This window comes from Ailuropoda melanoleuca, chromosome X (assembly GCF_002007445.2).
Source record: "Ailuropoda melanoleuca isolate Jingjing chromosome X, ASM200744v2, whole genome shotgun sequence".
Classification (NCBI taxonomy): Eukaryota; Metazoa; Chordata; class Mammalia; order Carnivora; family Ursidae; genus Ailuropoda; species Ailuropoda melanoleuca.
In genome coordinates, this window is record NC_048238.1 from 12927169 (window position 1) to 12948191 (window position 21023).

The window sequence follows — 21023 nt, forward strand, 5'->3', positions numbered from 1 at the left end:
TGCAACATCGTTTGTCATCTAATTTTGGAAGTTACACACTATCAGTGCTGCCTTGTTCTGTTTGTTAGAGGCCAGTCACGTGCAGCTCACACGCAGGGGGAGGGAAATTAATCTTCACCTCTTGAGGGAAAAACTACCAAGAACTGGTGGGTATATTTTCAAACCACCATACCAGGTGTTCTCTTAGCCTTGGCTGTGACTGAGAGTTTGATCTTCTATGCTAGGCTTTCTCTGGGCAACCACATTTCCTTCCACGGTCTCGTGTGGCTCAAAGTGAAACTTGGCTTTCTTTCGGAAGACTCCCCCCATCTCTCTTCTAGGCTTCCAAGCCCCATGAAAAGTCACAGAATGTTAAGAAAAGAGAAGGGAACTTGAAATGATGCCAACCTTTCAGGATCTGGATATAGTCATCTGTCTCGTTTGTTCTTGCTGCCGCACTAAAATGTGACATCTCTGATTCTTCTCAAGCAAGGGTTGCTGCAACCTTCAGCAGCTTCTCTATGGTGCTGCCACCGTATGACACTGAAGTTGTGTTCAGTACCCACTGACTTTCACCACGTGACCTTGTCCTTGAAGCCTGACTTTACTTGATTCTTGGCAAGTCCTCTTCTATACATTTGTACTATTTGACATTCAGTATGCTAGTTCTCAAGCAGTCCTCTTAATTATTTACCTCTTTGACTTCAGACTTCAGCTTTCATTTCTGTGGGCTTCCTGACTTGCCCTTGTTCAAATAGTGAACTCAGTATACCTAAAACCAGATTCACCATTTTTCTCCATAGCGGCTTCTTCCTTGCCCTTGCTCATTATTCTCTGAGTCATGAGCCTAGCAAGAAAAATTCACTATCTTCCCTTCTTTGTTGCCTATGTTCCCTATATTTGTAATGAGATTCTTGCCCCTGTATTGTGTCAAAAAGAGCTCATCTGCCACTCAGGCTGGGACGGTTCCCAGCCATCATCAGGGATAGCAAAAAGGCTCCATTCAGTGGTTCTTCATTCAGCTTCAGATTGGTCCAATTGCTCCTTCCCTTCTGAACTTGAGATTCCAGTTTCCTATCTGTTCCCACTTTCTGCTCTGGTTTCTTAACCCTTTCTGCCATATCTCCCTAACACCTAGATCATTGCCTCTCAGACTATTACAATGTGCATACGAATCCCTGAGGATCTTGGTAAAATGCAGATTATGATCCAGGAGGTCTGGGGTGGTGCCTGCGATTCTGTATTTCTAATGGGCTCTTGGGTGACACCCATGCTGCTGGCTCAAGGGCCAGTAGCAAGGGCTCAGAGCAACAGTCTCCTACATGTGCTTCCTCACTCACCTTCTTCCTCCACCAAGGGGAAGACACTCGTGCTGTCACATTGCCAGGCTTTCTGGATCTCACACCACCAGCATCATCGGTCCCCAGCACAGGAGAGTGCTCAGATCCCCTGGAGATGTCATGAAAAACACCGATTCTTGGTTTTCACCCCTGGAGATTCTGACTCAATAGGTCTGGGGTAGGGCCTCAGAATTTGTATTTTTAAGAAGCACCCCCAGGCAGTCATAATGATTTTTTTAAGAACCAGTGTCTTACAGGCTAAAGACCAAACTGAAGCCTTAAATATAATCTTCCCCAGCAGATCCAATCTCCTTGATTTCTCATTTCTTATTCCCCTCCAAACCTTTGTTCCAGGCAGGCTGTCTCTTAAAAAGACCCAAAGCATTCCCTACTCTTTACTCTGGCTCCACCCACAAATTCTACTCACGCTATAACTTACTTTTTCTTATCTGTGTATGCTCATTGTCACTCCACCAAGAATACCAGCTACTGGAAGACAAAGTGCCATGTACCCAGCTGGTAGGAAGAGACTTTGTCTCCACTCTCTTTAGCCCTGTCAAGTCCAACCATCCTCCCAAATTCTACCAAGTCCTTGCCTGCACCCCAATATTCAAGTCCCATGGGAAACCCACTTTTCTGGAAGAATGGAAAATGTGACCCTCTTGACTAAAATAGAAGTGACACCCTGCTCGGACACATAAAAAAGGATGCTGAGTCACACTCCGGTCCTATCTGGAAACAAGTCCCTGTCTTATATTTGTGCTATGTCATTTTCCTAAGTCAAAAGCACCTCATGTTCACCATTAAATGAAATGCTAAGCAAGCGTCTGAGTATGTTTGGTGATCTGCCAGAAGGTGACACATAATGGTAGGGATGGAAAGAGTCATTATAGCTAATTAGTTGAAATGACATCAAAATTTTCTAATTAGCTTTTGTAAACATCCTTGTGCCAAGAAAATACTAGGTGTTGAACCTCAATATATCTTTACTCCTAAAATATGATTAGAACAGCCTACAGTGCCGTGGAACACATAAGGCTAACACCAGCTGCGAGAAATCAGTATCTATCAGCATCAGCTTAACTTACTTGAGAAGAAACACTTATGGCTCAGTTGGAATTAAGAAGTGAGGCCAACTCAGCACCCAGGGGTGTCTAAAGAAAGAAAAGGAAACAACATCCGGAAGTCCTCTTTTTTTTTTTTTTAAGATTTTATTTATTTATTTATTTATTTACTTGACACAGAGAGAGAAAGAAAGTGAGCACAAGCAGGGGGAGGGGGCAAGCAGAGGGAGAGACAGAAGCAGGCTCCCTGCTGGAGCCCGATGCGGGGCTCGACCCCAGGACTCTGGGATCATGACCTGAGCCAAAGGCAGATGCTAAACCAACTGAGCCACTCAGGGGTCCCTCCAGGAGTCCTCGTTGTGAACCAAAAATATGCTGTCTGGACCAAACCTAACAAGAATACACGATCCATCACGATGTCACCCAAACCTGCCTCTCTAGCTCATTCCCCAACTCCTCTCTTCTGATCCAGGTGACCTTCCTGGACCTAAAGCTGTATGGTGCCCACTGCCATGCTCTTTCTCTTATGCCTCTCTTCTAGGCACATACTATTTTCTTTGTTCAAGAGGTCCTGCCACACACTCACTCAACCTTTAAGATCAAATGTCACCTCTGGAGAAAAGGTAGTTGCTTCATTCTAGGGAGGGAATGGGGTCTAAACTCCTGCCACTTTTTTTTTTTTTAAATAAGAAGCCAGAGTTTATTTCTATTTAAACAATACTCAAGGAATTTTCAGAAGGTCAAAAGGCCCAAAGATATCTGGGTTTAATGTAATATTATAGCCCGGTGCCAACTGCTGCTGCCTGCTTAGAAATCTTTAGGACAACCCTGGGTTGTTTGACGTCTCACTAATTCTCTCGGTCCACAAGTGGTGAATTCCTCTGAGTTTTGGCATGATTCACATGAGGCTATCTCTCCAGTAATGATGACCAAAAACAATTCTAGAAGCAATCATCGTCATTGAGAGGAAGAAAGGTAAATGATCAGAGAAGAAAACCACCATAGCAATTTCAAGAAGCAAAATTATTAATTCAGTATAAAACAAACAGAAGTGTTTGCAGAATCTATATGAAAACCCTTCTTGCCTTATTCTTTGAAACCAGGTCCTGTGACTCTGAGCTAGAGTAGCTGGGATCATGACAGATCTTGTAATAACATGTATCTACATGTTATTTTTCTCAGGCTCTTGCACAGTGCCTGGAAACTGGCAGATGTGTGATCAATGTCTTTCAAGTAAATGGAGGAGTTGCTGATTCACCTGTATGAGTAGGACATTTCGCCCTTTAATCCGAGGTCAATCCCTCTTCTGACTTTTTTGGGCTTTTCCAGAGTAAAACCACAACGCTAATCTCTCTCAATCACAACAATAACAAGTTACATAGTAAGAGCAGCTAATATTGAGTACTTACTATGTGCCAAATGGTGCGAAGTCTTAACGTGGATAATTTCAGTTGACTTCACGAGTCATCCCCACTTTCCAGATTAGGAGCTTGAAGTTTAGACACCAAGTAATTTGCCCACGTCACTGGCCAAGGCAGTGCGCGAAGGAGCCAAGATCGAAGCACAGAAGCCATAGAGTGCATTGCTGCGGTATGTGCTAGCAATCCATCACCAGCACCAGGCTCGTGGCTATTGACTCCTCCCCGGTGTTGCCAATCTCCACTGAGCAGCTCTTCCCACCGCAGGCACGCGGCCTCAGACTCTCTACGGCTGGCCGAGGGGAGCACAAGCCCTTTGGATTTGTGGGAGAGCGTGGCGGCCATCTCGGTGTTGTCACCAGCCACTGGAAATGACCATGACGACGCGCTTGGAGCCTTTTTTGGTGGCTCTGGCCTGGTGGTTAAGTGCAAGCTTCTTTACTCCTTATGGATCCCGCAGAGCCAAACCTTCCGTGGCGGGACCGGTTAGTACCTGGCTTCCTGTGATGTACCGGAAAGAGCAAGCCTCACCTAAGTCTCGAAGATAAAGCCCTGTAGTGTATGTGTAAGTTGTTGGCTAAAGGTCCCAAACTCAAAACTCGCAGTACCTCCTCAGTAAAGGCTTTCTGGCACCCAGTCAAGTCTTGTAAGTTATTTCTTTCCACTCCTCAATTCCTTGGTATTCTATCTGGACGTCCTTTTCCGTTCATTTCCCACTCGGGGCTCAAGAGGAAAGCTGCTGTAAAACATGGCAGGCAGTCAATAAAAAATTGTAAATAACTGCATCAAAATTCCAGTTCACGGGGCGCCTGGGTGGCACGGCGGTTAAGCGTCGGCCTTCCGCTCAGGGCGTGATCCCGGCCTTCTGGGATCGAGCCCCACGTCAGGCTCCTCCACTATGAGCCTGCTTCTTCCTCTCCCACTCCCCCTGCTTGTGTTCCCTCTCTGGCTGGCTGTCTCTATCTCTGTCAAATAAATAAATAAAAATCTTAAAAAAAAAAAATTCCAGTTCACGTAATGTTTAGGTCCAATGAGAAACATCCCATTTCTCTGGAAAAGACTACTGATCTTTGAGATTTGAGAATACAGCGGGCTCCCGATTTTATTTCTCCCTGGTAAAGGGGAACAGTAATGGCCTGGCAAATCTATGGGGAAGAGCGTGTGTGTTCTGCTTTGACTTTTCCCAGAGGTCAGTTACTGAAGGTTTAAGGCACAAATCCCATACCTATTTTTCCTTGGTAGCCATCCGTGTTCAAAGAGCCATGGGGAAGGCTGGTGGGACAGCTCCCACATGGACATCCTGTGTGCATCCGTGTGCGTTTAATTCAGATACAGACCCCATTTTATAGCAACTTGAACATGTCATTCTAACATACTGGAAAAGATGAGCAGTGGGGCTGTGAGTTTTATCTGGATTCCTGGGCGCAGTACCAGCGAGACTCGCGGTGCCTTTGCAGAGGGCTAGCAATGCCTGCTGATACCTGCCACGGGTGCCACCTCCGAAATGAGAGGCCCAGGGCGTCGGTTGGCTGGAGTCCGCCGGTGGATTCTCAGCTGGGGAGCGCAGGCTCCTGGGCAGTGATGGAAGTGTCCAGTAGGGGGCTGGCATTCTCTGTTTATAAGTAGCCCCAGTTCCTCTGCAGAGCCTCAGCTCCGCAGAGCTGCTGTTTGCTGGGGAAGTCAGTGACGTGCACAGCATCCTGCCTATAGGATTTGAGGCTTTCTCAGTGCGGTTTTTTTCCTACCCACTTTAAACCTTCAGGTTCTAAATATCAGGAAAGATAGGAAATGCTGTATGAAAATAGCTGGCCAAAAGTTCTTAGTAAACTGCAGCCAGGGAGGCTCAGACTAGAATGGAGGTAGAAAGAGTTGATACAGACTGGGTTTAATTCAGGCTGACTTTTTGTTGTCGTTTTGTTGTTAACTTATTGAATTTAGACATGCATTACTTTGGTCATATGAGGACCAGAGCAGCACAAGCATCAAAATAGTGCCAGGCCGTTCTGAATGCCACAGTGTATAGGTACTCAGAATTTTTGTCAAAGAAGATAAAAAGCCCAGCATAGATTTTATCCTCATCTTCACCCAACTACAAAATCAAAGTTAAGCAACAGCACCTAAGAGCACTTTTTGGGTGGGAAAGAACCTAGAGGATGGCTCTGAATGGTTGTTTGCTTTTGAACTTGGAAGTGGACCACTTCTTGCACTGCAACATCTCCAATCACAGTGCAACTCTCCCCACGAACGACGACTGGTTCCACCCAGGGATCTTCTATATCATCCCTGCCATCTATGGGGTCATCATTCTGATAGGCCTCGTCGGCAACATCACCCTGATCAAGATCTTCTGTACAGTGAAGGCCATGCGCAACGTGCCCAACCTGTTCATCTCCAGTCTGGCCTTGGGAGATCTGCTCCTCCTGGTAACGTGTGCTCCCGTGGATGCCAGCAGGTACCTGGCCGACAGATGGCTGTTTGGCAGGATTGGCTGCAAACTGATCCCCTTTATACAGCTCACCTCGGTGGGGGTGTCTGTCTTCACACTCACGGCTCTCTCGGCGGACAGGTGAGTTCTGGAGGCAAAGTCACCTTCTCTCTGAGGGTGGCAGGTGCCCTGGGAAATGGGCCACCAGCTTGCGGCAGGCATAGCTGTTTGCACAAAGGGAACTTTTACTCAAACTCGGATTTCCTTCCAGGCACGGTTTTCTTCTGGGGATTACTTCTGGAATTTGACATATCGGTTTAAGAAAGAAAAGTGAGTGGGTTGTGGAACAAAAGGGGACGAATGAGAAAAAAAATTCTCTGAACATAAAATTGATATGTATTTTCTGGAGACAAATCGGTTTAGCATTGCTTTTTCCTAACTTCTCCGTCCCTGCAAAATTAATTAACTGGTGAGGAAAAAAAAAAAAAACACACCTAATAGAGTTTACACCCCAGGCAAATGTTTCTTAGAAGCAATTCCAAGTCTTCAGAGAACAGAAAAGTCCCACTGAATTTCTTCCTCAAAATATTCTTTCAGAAATAAACAAGACGAGAAAATAAGCAGCATTTCTTTGAAATTTATTTTCCTCAGAACATTTAACTTTTCTCACAGCTGATTTTGCATTTGGCTCTCTGTAATCAGAGAGTTGGTTTTTCTAAGTGTCCCTTCAGTGAAATCAAGCATTATTTGAATTTTTTTTTCCCTTGAGAAAGTTCCATTGAAGTTTGATTTTGAATTTTAATATCTCTATTGATGTACTTCCACATACAGTGCCTTTGGTGGAGGTTGGTGGGGGAGGGAGTCCAACGTTTCATTCTGGGCAATACTTATATTTGTGAACTGCATTTTTTGTGTGAACATGTTGCTTACAAATTCACATTTATTCATTCTGAAAGATTCATATTCATTCCTTGAACATTTACCAAGCATCTGTTATGTAAAAAAAACACTTACTTGAATGAACCAGTGGGGAGATATCTGCAGGTTGTTGAACACATTGCTGCCTAGATCTAATATGCTTCTGAGCTCTAGAAACTGGACACAGTAGTGAATAGACTCCAAAAACATCACGGAACATATGGTCAAATTAAGAAAAACTGGAACAATGAACCAGAGACTCTTAAGTTTTTATTTTAAAATCCACTGTATGTTATGCTGTTAAAGACACATGAGGATCTGAGCGTGTACGAGGAAAGGCATAGAAGCAGCTCTTGAAAGTTTATACTCTGAAGAAAATGTCCCACATTTTAATACATATGGTAGTGGATTTTCATTTTATAGAGGAACAAACAGTCCCCAGGTGAGCTGGCTTTGTCAGGTAATGGACAAATAAAGATAGTGTTATCAGTATTTGTAGACATGTGTTTATACTTAGCTGCCTGAAGTACACTGTTCATTTTCAAAGATGGAAAAATAATAGCCCAGAGGCAAGGTTTGCACATCGTACCGGCTGGAGGGGGTTTCTCCATTTCTCCATTCTCGCCGCTCACCCCACCCCCACCCCCGCTTGCTGTCACCTGAACATTGGCCCACCAGGTTCGAGTGGCCACAGGCGGTCTTACGTGTTGACCCAGGACAGGCGAACTCTGGAGTTGGCAGAAGGTCTGTGGCTCATTACTAAGGGCCAAGGGCATCTCAGGACTGGGGGGGGAATTTTCCTGATGGGAAGATAAGGTTTTGGACTCCGGGCTGGTGGCCCGCAGTAGTGTAGAGGGTGTTTCCCGTCTTCTGGGGGCGGGGTTGGGGGGGCAGAGAGGAAAGGAAGGTGTGGAATGTGAAGACGCAGCCGCAGGGGACGCTTCCCAGAGTTTCAGAGCAGCCCGAATTCCCCGCGGGCGGAAAGGCTCTTTCCGAAGCCGGGCTGCAGCCTTGGTCAGCTCCCGTGTGTTCTCAGCGAGGTTACAGTTACTGCGCGTCCTGCCCCTACTCCAGGCTTCCCTGTAACGAACTTTCCGTGCCTTTGCCGAGGCTTCAAAAAGCTGATGGATCACCTGAATCACAGGTAGTGAGTGCATCTAACCGATTTCAACAAGAATCAGTATTGAGCTAGTGAAATAATATAAAACCATACTTATCTCATACTTTATTTCATTTTTAAAAGCTGCGGGGTCTCACAATAACCTCAGAGGACGGCAGGGCAAATGCACGCGCACACACTCCTGTTTTGTCTCCACAAGGTACGATCTGCATGCAGTAAAGCGAACAAGTGTAGAGCTCAATAGATTTTTTTTTTAAAGATTTATTTATTTATTTGACAGAGACAGCCAGCGGGAGAGGGAACACAAGCAGGGGGAGTGGGAGAGGAAGAAGCAGGCATAACGGAGGAGCCTGATGCGGGGCTCGATCCCATAACGCCGGGATCACGCCCTGAGCTGAAGGCAGACGCAGACGCTTAACGACTGTGCCACCCAGGCGCCCCAGAGCTCAATAGATTTTTACTCGTGTCTTCCTAACAACAGAACCAGCACCCAGATGNTGAAGGCAGACGCAGACGCTTAACGACTGCGCCACCCAGGCGCCCCAGAGCTCAATAGATTTTTACTCGTGTCTTCCTAACAACAGAACCAGCACCCAGATGGAGACACAGAATAGTTCCGGCACCCCAGGAGTTTCTTTTATGCCTCACTGAGGTTAATACCCACCCTCAGAGAGGAGCAATCACTCTTCTGAGTTAAGTTAACATAGATTATTTTTGCCAGTTCTTTTGTCTCATATAAAGTGACGCCTGTCGTGTGTGTGAGAGCCCTTTCTGTTGGTGCACATGGCAGTGCTTTATTCTTTTTAGTTCTTCGGTAGTAGTCCACGTATGCATACGCCTCCGTTTATGTATCTGTTCTTTTTTTTTTTTTAAGATGTTATTTATTTATTTGACAGAAACAGCCAGCGAGAGAGGGAACACAGGCAGGGGGAGTGGGAGAGGAAGAAGCAGGCTCCAAGCAGAGGAGCCTGATGTGNAGCAGGCTCCCAGCAGAGGAGCCTGATGTGGGGCTCGATCCCAGAACGCTGGTATCTCGCCCTGAGCCCAAGGCAGACGCTTAACGACTGCGCCACCCAGGCACCCCTATATATCTGTTCTAATACTAATGGACATCGGGTTGTTTCCAGTTTGGGGTTCATAATAACCTACTCTGGATAATCTTATTCATGCCTTTTGGGGAACATATGAGTTTATTGCTCTTCGGTTTAAGCCTGGGAATGGAATCGCCGGATCACAGGGGGCACATAGTTAGTAAATACCATCAAAGAGTTTTCTAAAGTGCTAGTTTGTATTTGACAGGGTGGTAAAAGGATGAACCAGGAGACCCTCCAGACTGGATGATCGTCACAAATCAATGGGGAGCTCAAAGCCCACACACCCATACACCTTCTCCCAACCCTACTCTAAATCTCCTGCCTCAGGGTTCCTGGGAACTGCCTGGTGATCACCATCCGTCGCCGCCCCTGTAAGTTCACCAGCAGTGCGGGTACTCCTCCCTAGCTCCCTAATGCACTCCTCCCTTCCCCCAGGGGAACTTGAGTGTCTGTTAATATGAAGGGAATAACAGTTTTCCGAAAAAATTTACACTGCTGCCACTGTGTCAGAGGGAGACTTCAAGGCAGTCCGAGAAACCAGAATTCCGGGTTTCACACAGCTGGCCAGTTGCAGGTTTGCATTCAAGCCCCTTCACTTTGGGTCCCTGCCCTCCCCCTCCTTCCGTGCCTTCTTCCCCTTACGCACGCACCGCTGTCCTCATACCTGGTGGTTACACAGACAAGTTCCTGGCTCTGCTTCCTTGCTTATGCTGTGTCCTGCCCACTCTCCAGAACGCTTTCTCCTTTCCTGCATAGAAGACGCTACTCCACATGTGATGTACGGGCTTGGAATGGGCATCAACTGTCCTGCATTTTAGGCTTTTTGCTGCCATTACTGCCCATTTAAAGGAGTCAGACCAAGTCCCTTAACTCTCTGACCTTAGTTGAATCATCTGTAAATTAAGAGAGTTGAGCTAGATTATTTCTAAGGTCCCTCCAAATTTTTTTCTTATCTCTCATCTTGCCTATTATTCAGAATATGGTTCAAGTTTCCTCCTTAAAACCCTAAGCTGGACCATTCTGGCCCCAAGTTCCTAACCGTCCCCTAAACATAAAGCTTATTACTTGAGACATGAATTATCTTGTTACTGTATTCATCTTGCTCTTTTGAAGTATTTCACTCATCTGTCTTTTTTCAGCCTCTCATATATTCATTGCATTAACTTTTCAAGTAGATTATTAAGAATTCTGAGGGCAGGGGCACCTGGGTGGCTCAGTTAAGCGTCTGCCTTCGGCTCAGGTTATGATCCCAGGACGCTGGGATCAAGCCCCACTTACAGGATCCTGGTGGAGGGGAGGGGGTCAGGCTAGGACTGCCCTTTGCCCTTAGCAAAGTATTAACATACAGGAGAGGAATTCCTAGAGGAATGTCACCATGCCTGTTTCAAGGATTTGTCAATGGGCTGTAGGTAGTAAGTACTGTTTCTTTGTCCTTTAGGGCAGCCAGGAGTGCTGGAGGAATGTTGCATACATCCAGGGGTGAGGGTGGGGGTGGGGGGGTTACAGGGTGTCAGCTTCTGCTTTGTCCTCAGTTTGCCTTCCGTTCCCTCATCACAGTCACCCGCTTCTTATCTTTTCCTCTCTATTAAGCTCTCACTGTTTGAGTAAACGTGAGAAAAACCTTTCTTTCTGAGTCTATGAACAGATTTGGGGGATGATGATGGGTGCATGAATGGACAGATGAAAAGACACGTGGATGGATGAGTGGATGGGCAGATGGATGGACAATGGTTGGATGGATGGATATACCTTTTACACACTGGTTCTTCCTACTAGATGCCCATTTCTGTAATAGGTGCCTCAGCATGTTGTAAATGGAGTTTAAGACAAAAATTGGGCTCTCAACAGGAGAAGGGTAAGGAGAGTTGGTGTTTTCTTTTCCAGTAAATGTCAGGTTTAAATAGATGTAATGTTGGCAGCATATAATGCCCAAGTTATATTGTGCCTGCTTCAGTATTATTATTCAGTGCTGTTTCTGCTACAAGGGAGCTGGCAGAACGAATCCTAAAGGTAGATGTATACAGGAGTTCCACTGTAATTGTGATCCTTCTTTGATTCCATGGAAAAGACTGGTCATACGTTTTCTCCTCCCTTGTGATTTGGAATGTGTAAAGAAACTGCATTTACGCAAACTGCTTGAAGTTCAGATTCTTTGAATTCATTGTGAGGAATTTATGAGACAATGTAGTTTCAGCCTTTCCTGCCATCTCAAGCTGCACGGTCCAGCATCTTAGCCACTAACCAAGTTAAACTGAAAATTCGGCTCCCCAGTCCCACCAGCCACATGTCAAAGGCTCAGAAGCACATGTGACTCTACTGGACAGTGCAGATACAGAACATTTCCATCATTGTAGAGACGTCTGTTGGACAGAAAAGAGCTTGCTCTGTGTCTTGGGGCCCAAATCTCTTTTCCAAGATCCATGCTAGTTGGTCTGTCTCATCGAGGGCATCAGGAATTCCTCACATAGGCAGATATCAAATGCCTCCTAGCTGCACAGGCTATTCCCATCTGTCAAATACCTTCTATTAGAAGATACCAAAAATGAAGAGGGAAGAAACCAGGCAGCCCAATACAATCACCAGTCACAGGCTTGGGGAATTTGGGCTTATTGATGAGGTTTTGAGACCTTCTGAAAAATACATGTGTGGTTCACTTTCCAGGTCTGCATTACGAACTTCTTTCTGATCCTTCCATTCTCTTTTGCTGGGCCCTCTTCCGTCTGCCAGCCTGTCTTTCTATCTTCCTATCCCAAAGCTTGCCAGAACAAACACTGTTGTAGCTAAACTCTTTTTTTTTCTTTTTAGAGAGAGAGCGAGAGCACAAGCATGCAATTGGAGTGGGAGGGCGGGGAGGGGCAGAGGAAGAGGGAGAAAGAATCTTGAGCAGGCTCCACACCCAGCATGGAGCCTGACAACACGGAGCTCGATCCCACGACCCTGAGATCATGACCTGAGCAGAAATCAAGAGTCGGACACTTAACCGACTGAACCACCCAGGTACCCCTCTAGCTAAACTCTTCTCATTGCTTCCACATGTGCCTTCTGACTTCTCCCCTCTCTGACTTCATTTCCCTCTCCTTAATAGCTGGGTTCTATTCCCTCCATCTATCCAAATCCTATGACTCCTTCAAGGCACAGTTCAGGTCCCTTCTCTATGAAGCATTCCCTGATCTTTTGCTTTCACTGATTTTTCCCCTTCTCAAGATGTTTTNCAATGGGCTGTAGGTAGTAAGTACTGTTTCTTTGTCCTTTAGGGCAGCCAGGAGTGCTGGAGGAATGTTGCATACATCCAGGGGTGAGGGTGGGGGTGGGGGGGTTACAGGGTGTCAGCTTCTGCTTTGTCCTCAGTTTGCCTTCCGTTCCCTCATCACAGTCACCCGCTTCTTATCTTTTCCTCTCTATTAAGCTCTCACTGTTTGAGTAAACGTGAGAAAAACCTTTCTTTCTGAGTCTATGAACAGATTTGGGGGATGATGATGGGTGCATGAATGGACAGATGAAAAGACACGTGGATGGATGAGTGGATGGGCAGATGGATGGACAATGGTTGGATGGATGGATATACCTTTTACACACTGGTTCTTCCTACTAGATGCCCATTTCTGTAATAGGTGCCTCAGCATGTTGTAAATGGAGTTTAAGACAAAAATTGGGCTCTCAACAGGAGAAGGGTAAGGAGAGTTGGTGTTTTCTTTTCCAGTAAATGTCAGGTTTAAATAGATGTAATGTTGGCAGCATATAATGCCCAAGTTATATTGTGCCTGCTTCAGTATTGTTATTCAGTGCTGTTTCTGCTACAAGGGAGCTGGCAGAACGAATCCTAAAGGCAGATGTATACAGGAGTTCCACTGTAATTGTGATCCTTCTTTGATTCCATGGAAAAGACTGGTCATACGTTTTCTCCTCCCTTGTGATTTGGAATGTGTAAAGAAACTGCATTTACGCAAACTGCTTGAAGTTCAGATTCTTTGAATTCATTGTGAGGAATTTATGAGACAATGTAGTTTCAGCCTTTCCTGCCATCTCAAGCTGCACGGTCCAGCATCTTAGCCACTAACCAAGTTAAACTGAAAATTCGGCTCCCCAGTCCCACCAGCCACATGTCAAAGGCTCAGAAGCACATGTGACTCTACTGGACAGTGCAGATACAGAACATTTCCATCATTGTAGAGACGTCTGTTGGACAGAAAAGAGCTTGCTCTGTGTCTTGGGGCCCAAATCTCTTTTCCAAGATCCATGCTAGTTGGTCTGTCTCATCGAGGGCATCAGGAATTCCTCACATAGGCAGATATCAAATGCCTCCTAGCTGCACAGGCTATTCCCATCTGTCAAATACCTTCTATTAGAAGATACCAAAAATGAAGAGGGAAGAAACCAGGCAGCCCAATACAATCACCAGTCACAGGCTTGGGGAATTTGGGCTTATTGATGAGGTTTTGAGACCTTCTGAAAAATACATGTGTGGTTCACTTTCCAGGTCTGCATTACGAACTTCTTTCTGATCCTTCCATTCTCTTTTGCTGGGCCCTCTTCCGTCTGCCAGCCTGTCTTTCTATCTTCCTATCCCAAAGCTTGCCAGAACAAACACTGTTGTAGCTAAACTCTTTTTTTTTCTTTTTAGAGAGAGAGCGAGAGCACAAGCATGCAATTGGAGTGGGAGGGCGGGGAGGGGCAGAGGAAGAGGGAGAAAGAATCTTGAGCAGGCTCCACACCCAGCATGGAGCCTGACAACACCGAGCTCGATCCCACGACCCTGAGATCATGACCTGAGCAGAAATCAAGAGTCGGACACTTAACCGACTGAACCACCCAGGTGCCCCTCTAGCTAAACTCTTCTCATTGCTTCCACATGTGCCTTTTGACTTCTCCCCTCTCTGACTTCATTTCCCTCTCCTTAATAGCTGGGTTCTATTCCCTCCATCTATCCAAATCCTATGACTCCTTCAAGGCACAGTTCAGGTCCCTTCTCTATGAAGCATTCCCTGATCTTTTGCTTTCACTGATTTTTCCCCTTCTCAAGATGTTTTGCCTGTATTGTCTATGAAATACCAAATCTGTCTTGCATTGTATTACTGGGTCCTTTGCATAGATGAGTTTTCTACATCCTTAATCATGTGGGAAGCTCCTTGGGGTCTGTGCCTTCCATGACACCCGGGCCCACCGTACAGCTAGTAAGAGGACAATAACCACAGCTTGGTTGATGTTTGAGCAGTGACAAGTAGAAGTCATCTGAAAGTTCAAACCCTTGTTTGACAGAGACCAAAAGATGGAATTTGGTCTTGTCACAACAGATTCAGAGTACAGACTATAATCCTGCTCTCCTCATTTTAAGTCCTAGTTCCTTTGGGGGAGCTGGAAACTTTTCTTCAGACACCATCAAAACACAGAGTCTGAGTCCATTTCCCTCCCCTGGACAATGCGAGCTGCTGATCCCAAACCTTACTATTCTGAGGGAGGATAACCTGAGTAACTAAGTGGTGTCCCTCTAAGGGGATCGCCCCAGTGATGCCAAAGGCTCCTCTAATGTTCTAGAGGCCCAGCTTCACTGATTTCTAGGAGACTGGCCCTTTCACACAAGAGAAGACTATTTAATTTCTTGTAAAGCATCTCTTCCAGAAAGTCCCTCTGTTGGAGGGGTTTACATGACTCACCGGTTCATTACTTCTCTATAGTATGATTTTTCTGAAGCATACTGCCTCTCTGGAAGGAAACTCAACTCGTGTTTCCCCGGGGTGATGGATCTGCCACAGCTGCTGGCAGACTCTGGAGTGCCCAGCAAGGCTCTTTCAACCAGACTGCTGTGGCGAGAAGGGCAGAAAAGGATTTTGACCTTGTCTCTCACATATTATCTTTGAAAGTGTTAGACTTTTGTGTGATTAATTAAGTATCATTTCTGGCAACTTAGTATGCATGGAGGCAAAAAGAAGAAAAGCACAGACTTGATCATGAAACACACTGCATAGCCTGAAAGGGCTTCCTGGTGAGGTTTTTTGAACTGTGCTTGTCAATAACATCCTTTGAAAAATAGACTAAATTAGCATTTTTGCACTTGTAAATCCTCCTGGTGTGTAGGGTTTGCATAAATTCTCTCTTAATTAAAACACATGTTTTGCAGAATAAAAGAAAAAAATTCCCCATTCCTCTCTTTCTACCTCCCAGTAATGGAACAAGGGATTTTGTTTCTTACAGTCATCTTTGAAATTCTGCTGATTAGTATCTGATATTTGCTGCTACTTGAAATGATGTGATTTGCCTAGGAACCTCTAAGACGCTGCTGGTTCATTTTACACATTAAATATCGCTTTCTATAGGGGTGCCTGAGCGGCTCAGTTGGTTAAGCGTCCGACTCTTGATTTCGACTCAAGTCATGATCTCAGGGTCCTGAGACTGAGCCCTGGTTGGGCTCTGTGCTGGGCGTGGAGCCTGCTTAAGATTCCCTCTCTCCCTCTCCCCCTGCCCCTCTGCCCCCTCTAAAAAATTAAGTAAATATCACTTTCTATAGGAGGTCTTTGTTGGCCACTCAGTCTGAAGGAGTGACCAACACTATTCCATCATCCAGTTTCTTTTTTCAGGTTGATTGAGGTGTGACTTACATATAGTAAACTCTTAGGTGTACATTTTTCTGAGTTTTGACAAACTTATGTAGTATGTAACCACCACCACTACAGTCTCGGTGCAGAGCATCCATCACCCCAGACACTGCCATGTCCTTGTGTAGTCCATCCCCTTCCTCCACCCTCAGCTCCTGAAAACCACTGATCTTTTCCAAAATTTCATATGAATGACATTATAAAGTGCATAGTTGGTTAAGTCTGGCTTCTTTCGACTCATGTTGTTGTATGTATCAGGAGCCCATTCCTTTTTATTGCTGAGCAGTGTTCCACTGCCTGGCTATACCAGTTTGTTGATCCCTTCTTCAGTCAGTGGGCATTAGGGTTGTTTTTGAGTTTGGGTGATTATGAATAAAGTTGTCATCAACATTCACATAGGGTTTTGTATGGATGAATGTCTTCATTTTTCTTAGGTAAATATCATCCAGTATTATTTTCTTGAGAACTATTTTGTTCATTTATTTGCTTACTTGTTTATCGTCTGTCTTCTACCACTAGAAATATAACCCCCTCAAAATCGGAGGCTATCTCATTCATTAGCATATTCTCTAATACTAAAACCATCCCTAACCTGTAGTAGAGGCTTGGTAAGTGTTTGTTGAATACATGAGTGCATGGAAGCATGAAGGAAGGAGTACAAAAATGACTGAATTCTGGTAGGTCCTACTGAGAGAACCTGAATCATGTTCATCTCCTTTGACGGTTAATAGAATGGCTGCAGTAGAATAGTCATCCCAGCTCTAGATGACAAGACCTTATTCAGGTTTTATGGGAATTACTTGGAGGACGCTTTTTAAGAAAAAACAAGTAAAATTATGAATGCAAAGTTAGGTACAATGTGCCTGTTTTAAAAGATTTAGAAAGATATGAGATTTAGAAATCACAATGGCATAAATTTAAATAAGTTGATAAATTCTACAAACATCACAAAATCCAGAAAAATAACATAATATCTATTAATTAATTGCCTGACACACGTCCATCACACTTGTTTTCTTAAGCATTTTGGCTTCATCCTCACTTGTCTCCTCTTAAAATGACAATGGTTTGGTGATATCCTTTCCTATAGAGAAATAGAAAGACAAGTGAGACTTGTAGCATGGTTGATTAAAATGGGCTTATTATTAAGGAGAGGTTAGAAAAGTTTATTTCAGCTCCATAAGTCATTGCTGGTTATGTCATATATGTTTAGGATTATTGCATAATGTTTAAGATTATCTGAGAAAGCCACTCTCAAATTTCTTTCCTATATGGGCTGTACAATTTCACAGTATTTAAAGTCTTATGCCTTGAGTAATCTTAAATAATCGTTTAATTGATGTCCATTAACCTGTTTGCCATGGATGTCTTCGCTTTGAGTTTTAAGTTTTCCTCATTGATGTTGCTATTTTGTGGGCAAAGTAACATGAGTCACTTTACACAGATGTCTTTGCTCTTTGTAATTTTGGCTACAGGTTTCTGTTCCATAAACCCAGACACTCTGAAAAATTTGACTTTGCTGATATATTTGGATTTAAATCTACCACGTTATTGGATTTTTATTGGTCTCACCTGTCTCATTATCCTTTCTCCCTTTCTTCTTGCCTTCTTTTAAATTAGTGAAATATTTTAATTATTCTACCCCTCCCCATGAGTTTAAGTATATAAGCTCTTCTTAGTATTCTTTCAGGGGCTACCCTAGAGTTTGCAACATGTATCCTTGACGTACTAGAATTTGCTATAAATTAGTACTTTCCCACTTCCAGGACAATTCAAGGATTGCAAAGCAAGGGCACTTTAACTTTATTTTATTTCCCTCCTGCCTTTTGTGGGTGGGGGGAGCTATTGTTATTTTATATTTTAATTCTCTTTGTATTTTAAAACCCACAACTCACTATGTTTACTGTTTTTACATACTTTACCTTTACTCATATATTTACCTTTAGATTTAAATTTATTCCTATATTTCCCTTTTCTGTTGTTCTCTGTTTCTTCCTGCTACTCTGACTTCACCTGAGATCATTTTACTTCTGCCCAAAGCATGCCCTTCAGTACCTCATTGAGTGTAAATCTAATGGGGATACATTTTCTGGTTTTGTGTGTATGAAAATGCCTTTATTTGATGTCATTTGGGTAGGATATTTTCACCGGGCATAGAATCTTAGGCCAGCACTTCTGATCTTTCACACTTTGACGTTGCCGTTTCTCATACTCTGACTTCCGCTATGACAGATGTCAGTTTTGTTGGTGCTTCTTTAAAATTATTGATTTGTCGCTCTGAATGATTTTAAGATTTGTTTCTTTATCTTCGGTTTTCAGCAGCATTACTATGATGCACTTATAGCTGTGGTTTTCTTTGTCTTTTTCCTGCTTGAGAGTCATAGCTTTTCTTAAATCTGTGGTTTGAAGATTTTAACCAGTTTTGTCAAGTTCTCAACCATTACAACTTCAGATATTGCATCTGTCCCATTTTCTTTTTCCTCTCCTTTTTTATGCTGTCTACATATCACAGAATACTACAGGTTAACTTTAAGCTTTTCAAGTTTTCTTCCTCCTTTGCTTGTTTTTGCTTTTACTGAGGCAGAAAATTTCATCCTAGGGTCAGGCCTCTGTGACTAGGAACTGTTTTAAACACAATCTCATTTCACCATGTCTCATAAATTTCCTACTGCTTTTGCTGTTTTTCATCCTTTTTCCTCACTGTACTCCACTCTAGCCATTTTCAGCTCATGAATCCTCTCTTTAGCTGTGTCTAGTCTTTCCATTTGGTTCCCTCTTGTCATCTAATTTCTTGAATTATTCCCAGTATATTTTAAAATCCCTCTCTGGTAACGCTAACATGCGGAACCTCTGTAAGTCGGTGTCTATTGTAGATTTTCTTCTTTTGTTTTGCCTCCTGGTATATGAGGCAATTTTGTTTGACTACCTGATTTTGTATATGAAGAACTGTAAATAATTCGAGGTTCTGGATGTTATTCTCTTCCAGCAAAGATTAGCTTTTGCTTCTTGCAGATAATCAGGAGGTGGCAGTATATTTGACCCAATCAGGGACTGAGCAGATTGGAGGCTGGGCTTTGGTCTTTGCAAGAATTAATTCACCCCTCCTGCTAGGGTGTCCCCCTTCGGGAATCCGAACTGAAAGCCTGAAGTGTTTACCCGGCCTCCTCTCCTTTGTGGGCCTTGAACTCCATATATTGTCCTCCTTCCTCCTAAAACTGCTAGAAGCTCTGCTCAGCTTTATTTCTGTGCTGCTGTTTGAAACTTGGTAAATGCCTTAAGGGGGAAATGGTACTGAATAATAGCTTCATCTCTTTACACTTCCCTTCTCTCCAGGATTTTGGCCCCTCAAATCCTCACTGCCTTGGTATTTCTCTGATGTTTTCAAAGAGATTTTCCAACTTTTCATTTTAGGGGAGTTACTCATCAACAAGCTGGTTTGCCATTATCAGAAGTGGAAAACCCCATCCCACCTCTCTTAAAGACCTGGTCTCCTGCCCTCGAAGCTGTTCATATCCCAGTTCCTCTAAAGAAGAGTACAGAACTCCCTAGTCGGACCTGTGGGATCAGCATTCACAGCCTCACATTATCTCAGCAGTTTAGATTCAGAGAAGTGAGCTCTGGCTAACTTCAAAGTGAGTAAGTCAGGAGTCTCAGCTGAGGCCTGCAGCACTGGACACTGCCAAGGATTGTAGGTACATCAAAGCCTCTGGGATCTTTCAACTAAGCCAGGACTCTTAGCCCCAATAAGCAAGAGCTGGAGCCAACATTTAGTTATGCAGTGATTGATAACAGCTAAAATTTCGTGGGAAGGAAAGAGCCAAAATGTTCCTGAGCTACGTTTCTTTAAACTTCACTTCTTTATTACTTTTTCTTTCTTTGTATTGTACTCAGACCAATTGGCCAGTGGGAATAGCTAAAGGTACATAGGAAAGAAGCAGGAAGAAAATGCGAAGTGCAGCACATAAAGAAATTTATTTCCAGTGTGAGAAGAACTTATTGTAACAATAATAATATGTCCATGTGACTCACTTATTTCTTTATGCTGTCTACATATAAACAGAATGACTACAGGTCAACTTCAAGCTTTTCAAGGTTTCTTTTTTCCCTTTGGTGGTGGTTTTGTTTTGTTCTGTTCTGTTTTGTTTTGTTTTATTACCAGGCAGTGTCATACCAGGTTTGGGCCTCTGTTATGAGAGATATGTTAAACATAATTAAAAATACAAAATTATATAAAAACAAAATTACAGTAGTTTCTCCATAAGAGCATTTGGGAAATGCTTATTTCTTTTTAAATAAATGGGAATCAAAACAGATTTTTAAGAATTTCATTATTATCTATTCTTTTTCCCTTCCACTTTATTTTTTTTTAAAGATTTATTTATTTATGGGGCGCCTGGGTGGCTCAGTCGTTAAGCATCTGCCTTCGGCTCAGGGCATGATCCCAGAGTCCTGGGATCAAGCCCCATATCAGGCTCCTCCGCTGGGAGCCTGCTTCTTCCTCTCCCACGCCCCCTACCTGTGTTCCCTCTCTCGCTGGCTGTCTCTCTCTCTGTTAAATAAATAAATAAAATCTTTTAAAAAAAAGATTTATTTATTTATTGGAGAGAGAGCGTGCATGCATGTGCACATGTGCACGAGTGGGGAGGGGGTAGTGGGAGAGGGTTGTCTTGGTTCTCAGCTAACCAAGTGTGGGGCCTCTGTGGGCACTAGTTTCCTCTTCTGTAATGTGAAGGGAATGGGACTCGATGACTCCTAAGTTTTATATTCCATAATTATATAGAAAACAGGTTTGTCACTAAACATGTACTCATATACCTGCACCATATAAAAAAAAGCACTTCATAGACTGACCCAGCATTGTCTGTTCTAAGAGCGCCTCACAAAGGGGAATGTAATATGTTAAGTATCATTCTGCTGTTCTTTCAGGGCTTTGCCTGGGCCTAGCTTGCTTCCCCAACTAGATTTTAAGTCCTTCGTGGTCAGGGACTTTTATATCCATAGTGCCAAGCAGAGCCTGAGATATTAAATTACTACTTACCTGTGCCAATAAATTGACTAAGCATCCTGAACAATGA

The 21023-nt window shown here is 43.8% G+C and overlaps 1 protein-coding gene and 1 long non-coding RNA gene across 4 annotated transcripts in view; one reads left to right on the plus strand and one right to left on the minus strand.

Annotated features, from left to right (window-relative positions):
- The window catches only part of LOC105238040, a 32779-nt gene extending 28864 nt beyond the window's left edge, over nt 1–3915 (minus strand). Inside the window, exon 1 of the long non-coding RNA XR_856730.3 lies at nt 3793–3915. This is a non-coding gene — a long non-coding RNA (uncharacterized LOC105238040). The remainder of the gene's footprint in view (nt 1–3792) is intronic.
- An 871-nt stretch (nt 3916–4786) lies between these two features.
- The window catches only part of GRPR (gastrin releasing peptide receptor), a 46822-nt gene continuing 30585 nt past the window's right edge, over nt 4787–21023 (plus strand). For 2 of the 3 annotated variants that reach the window (XM_002920144.3, XM_019800615.2), the window contains exon 1: nt 4789–6367. In XM_002920144.3, coding sequence (XP_002920190.1) covers nt 5955–6367 — 413 coding nt within the window. In that variant the 5' untranslated portion in view covers nt 4789–5954. Of the gene's footprint in view, nt 6368–21023 lie in introns of all 3 variants that reach the window. The other variant, XM_034649637.1, reaches the window with a different exon arrangement.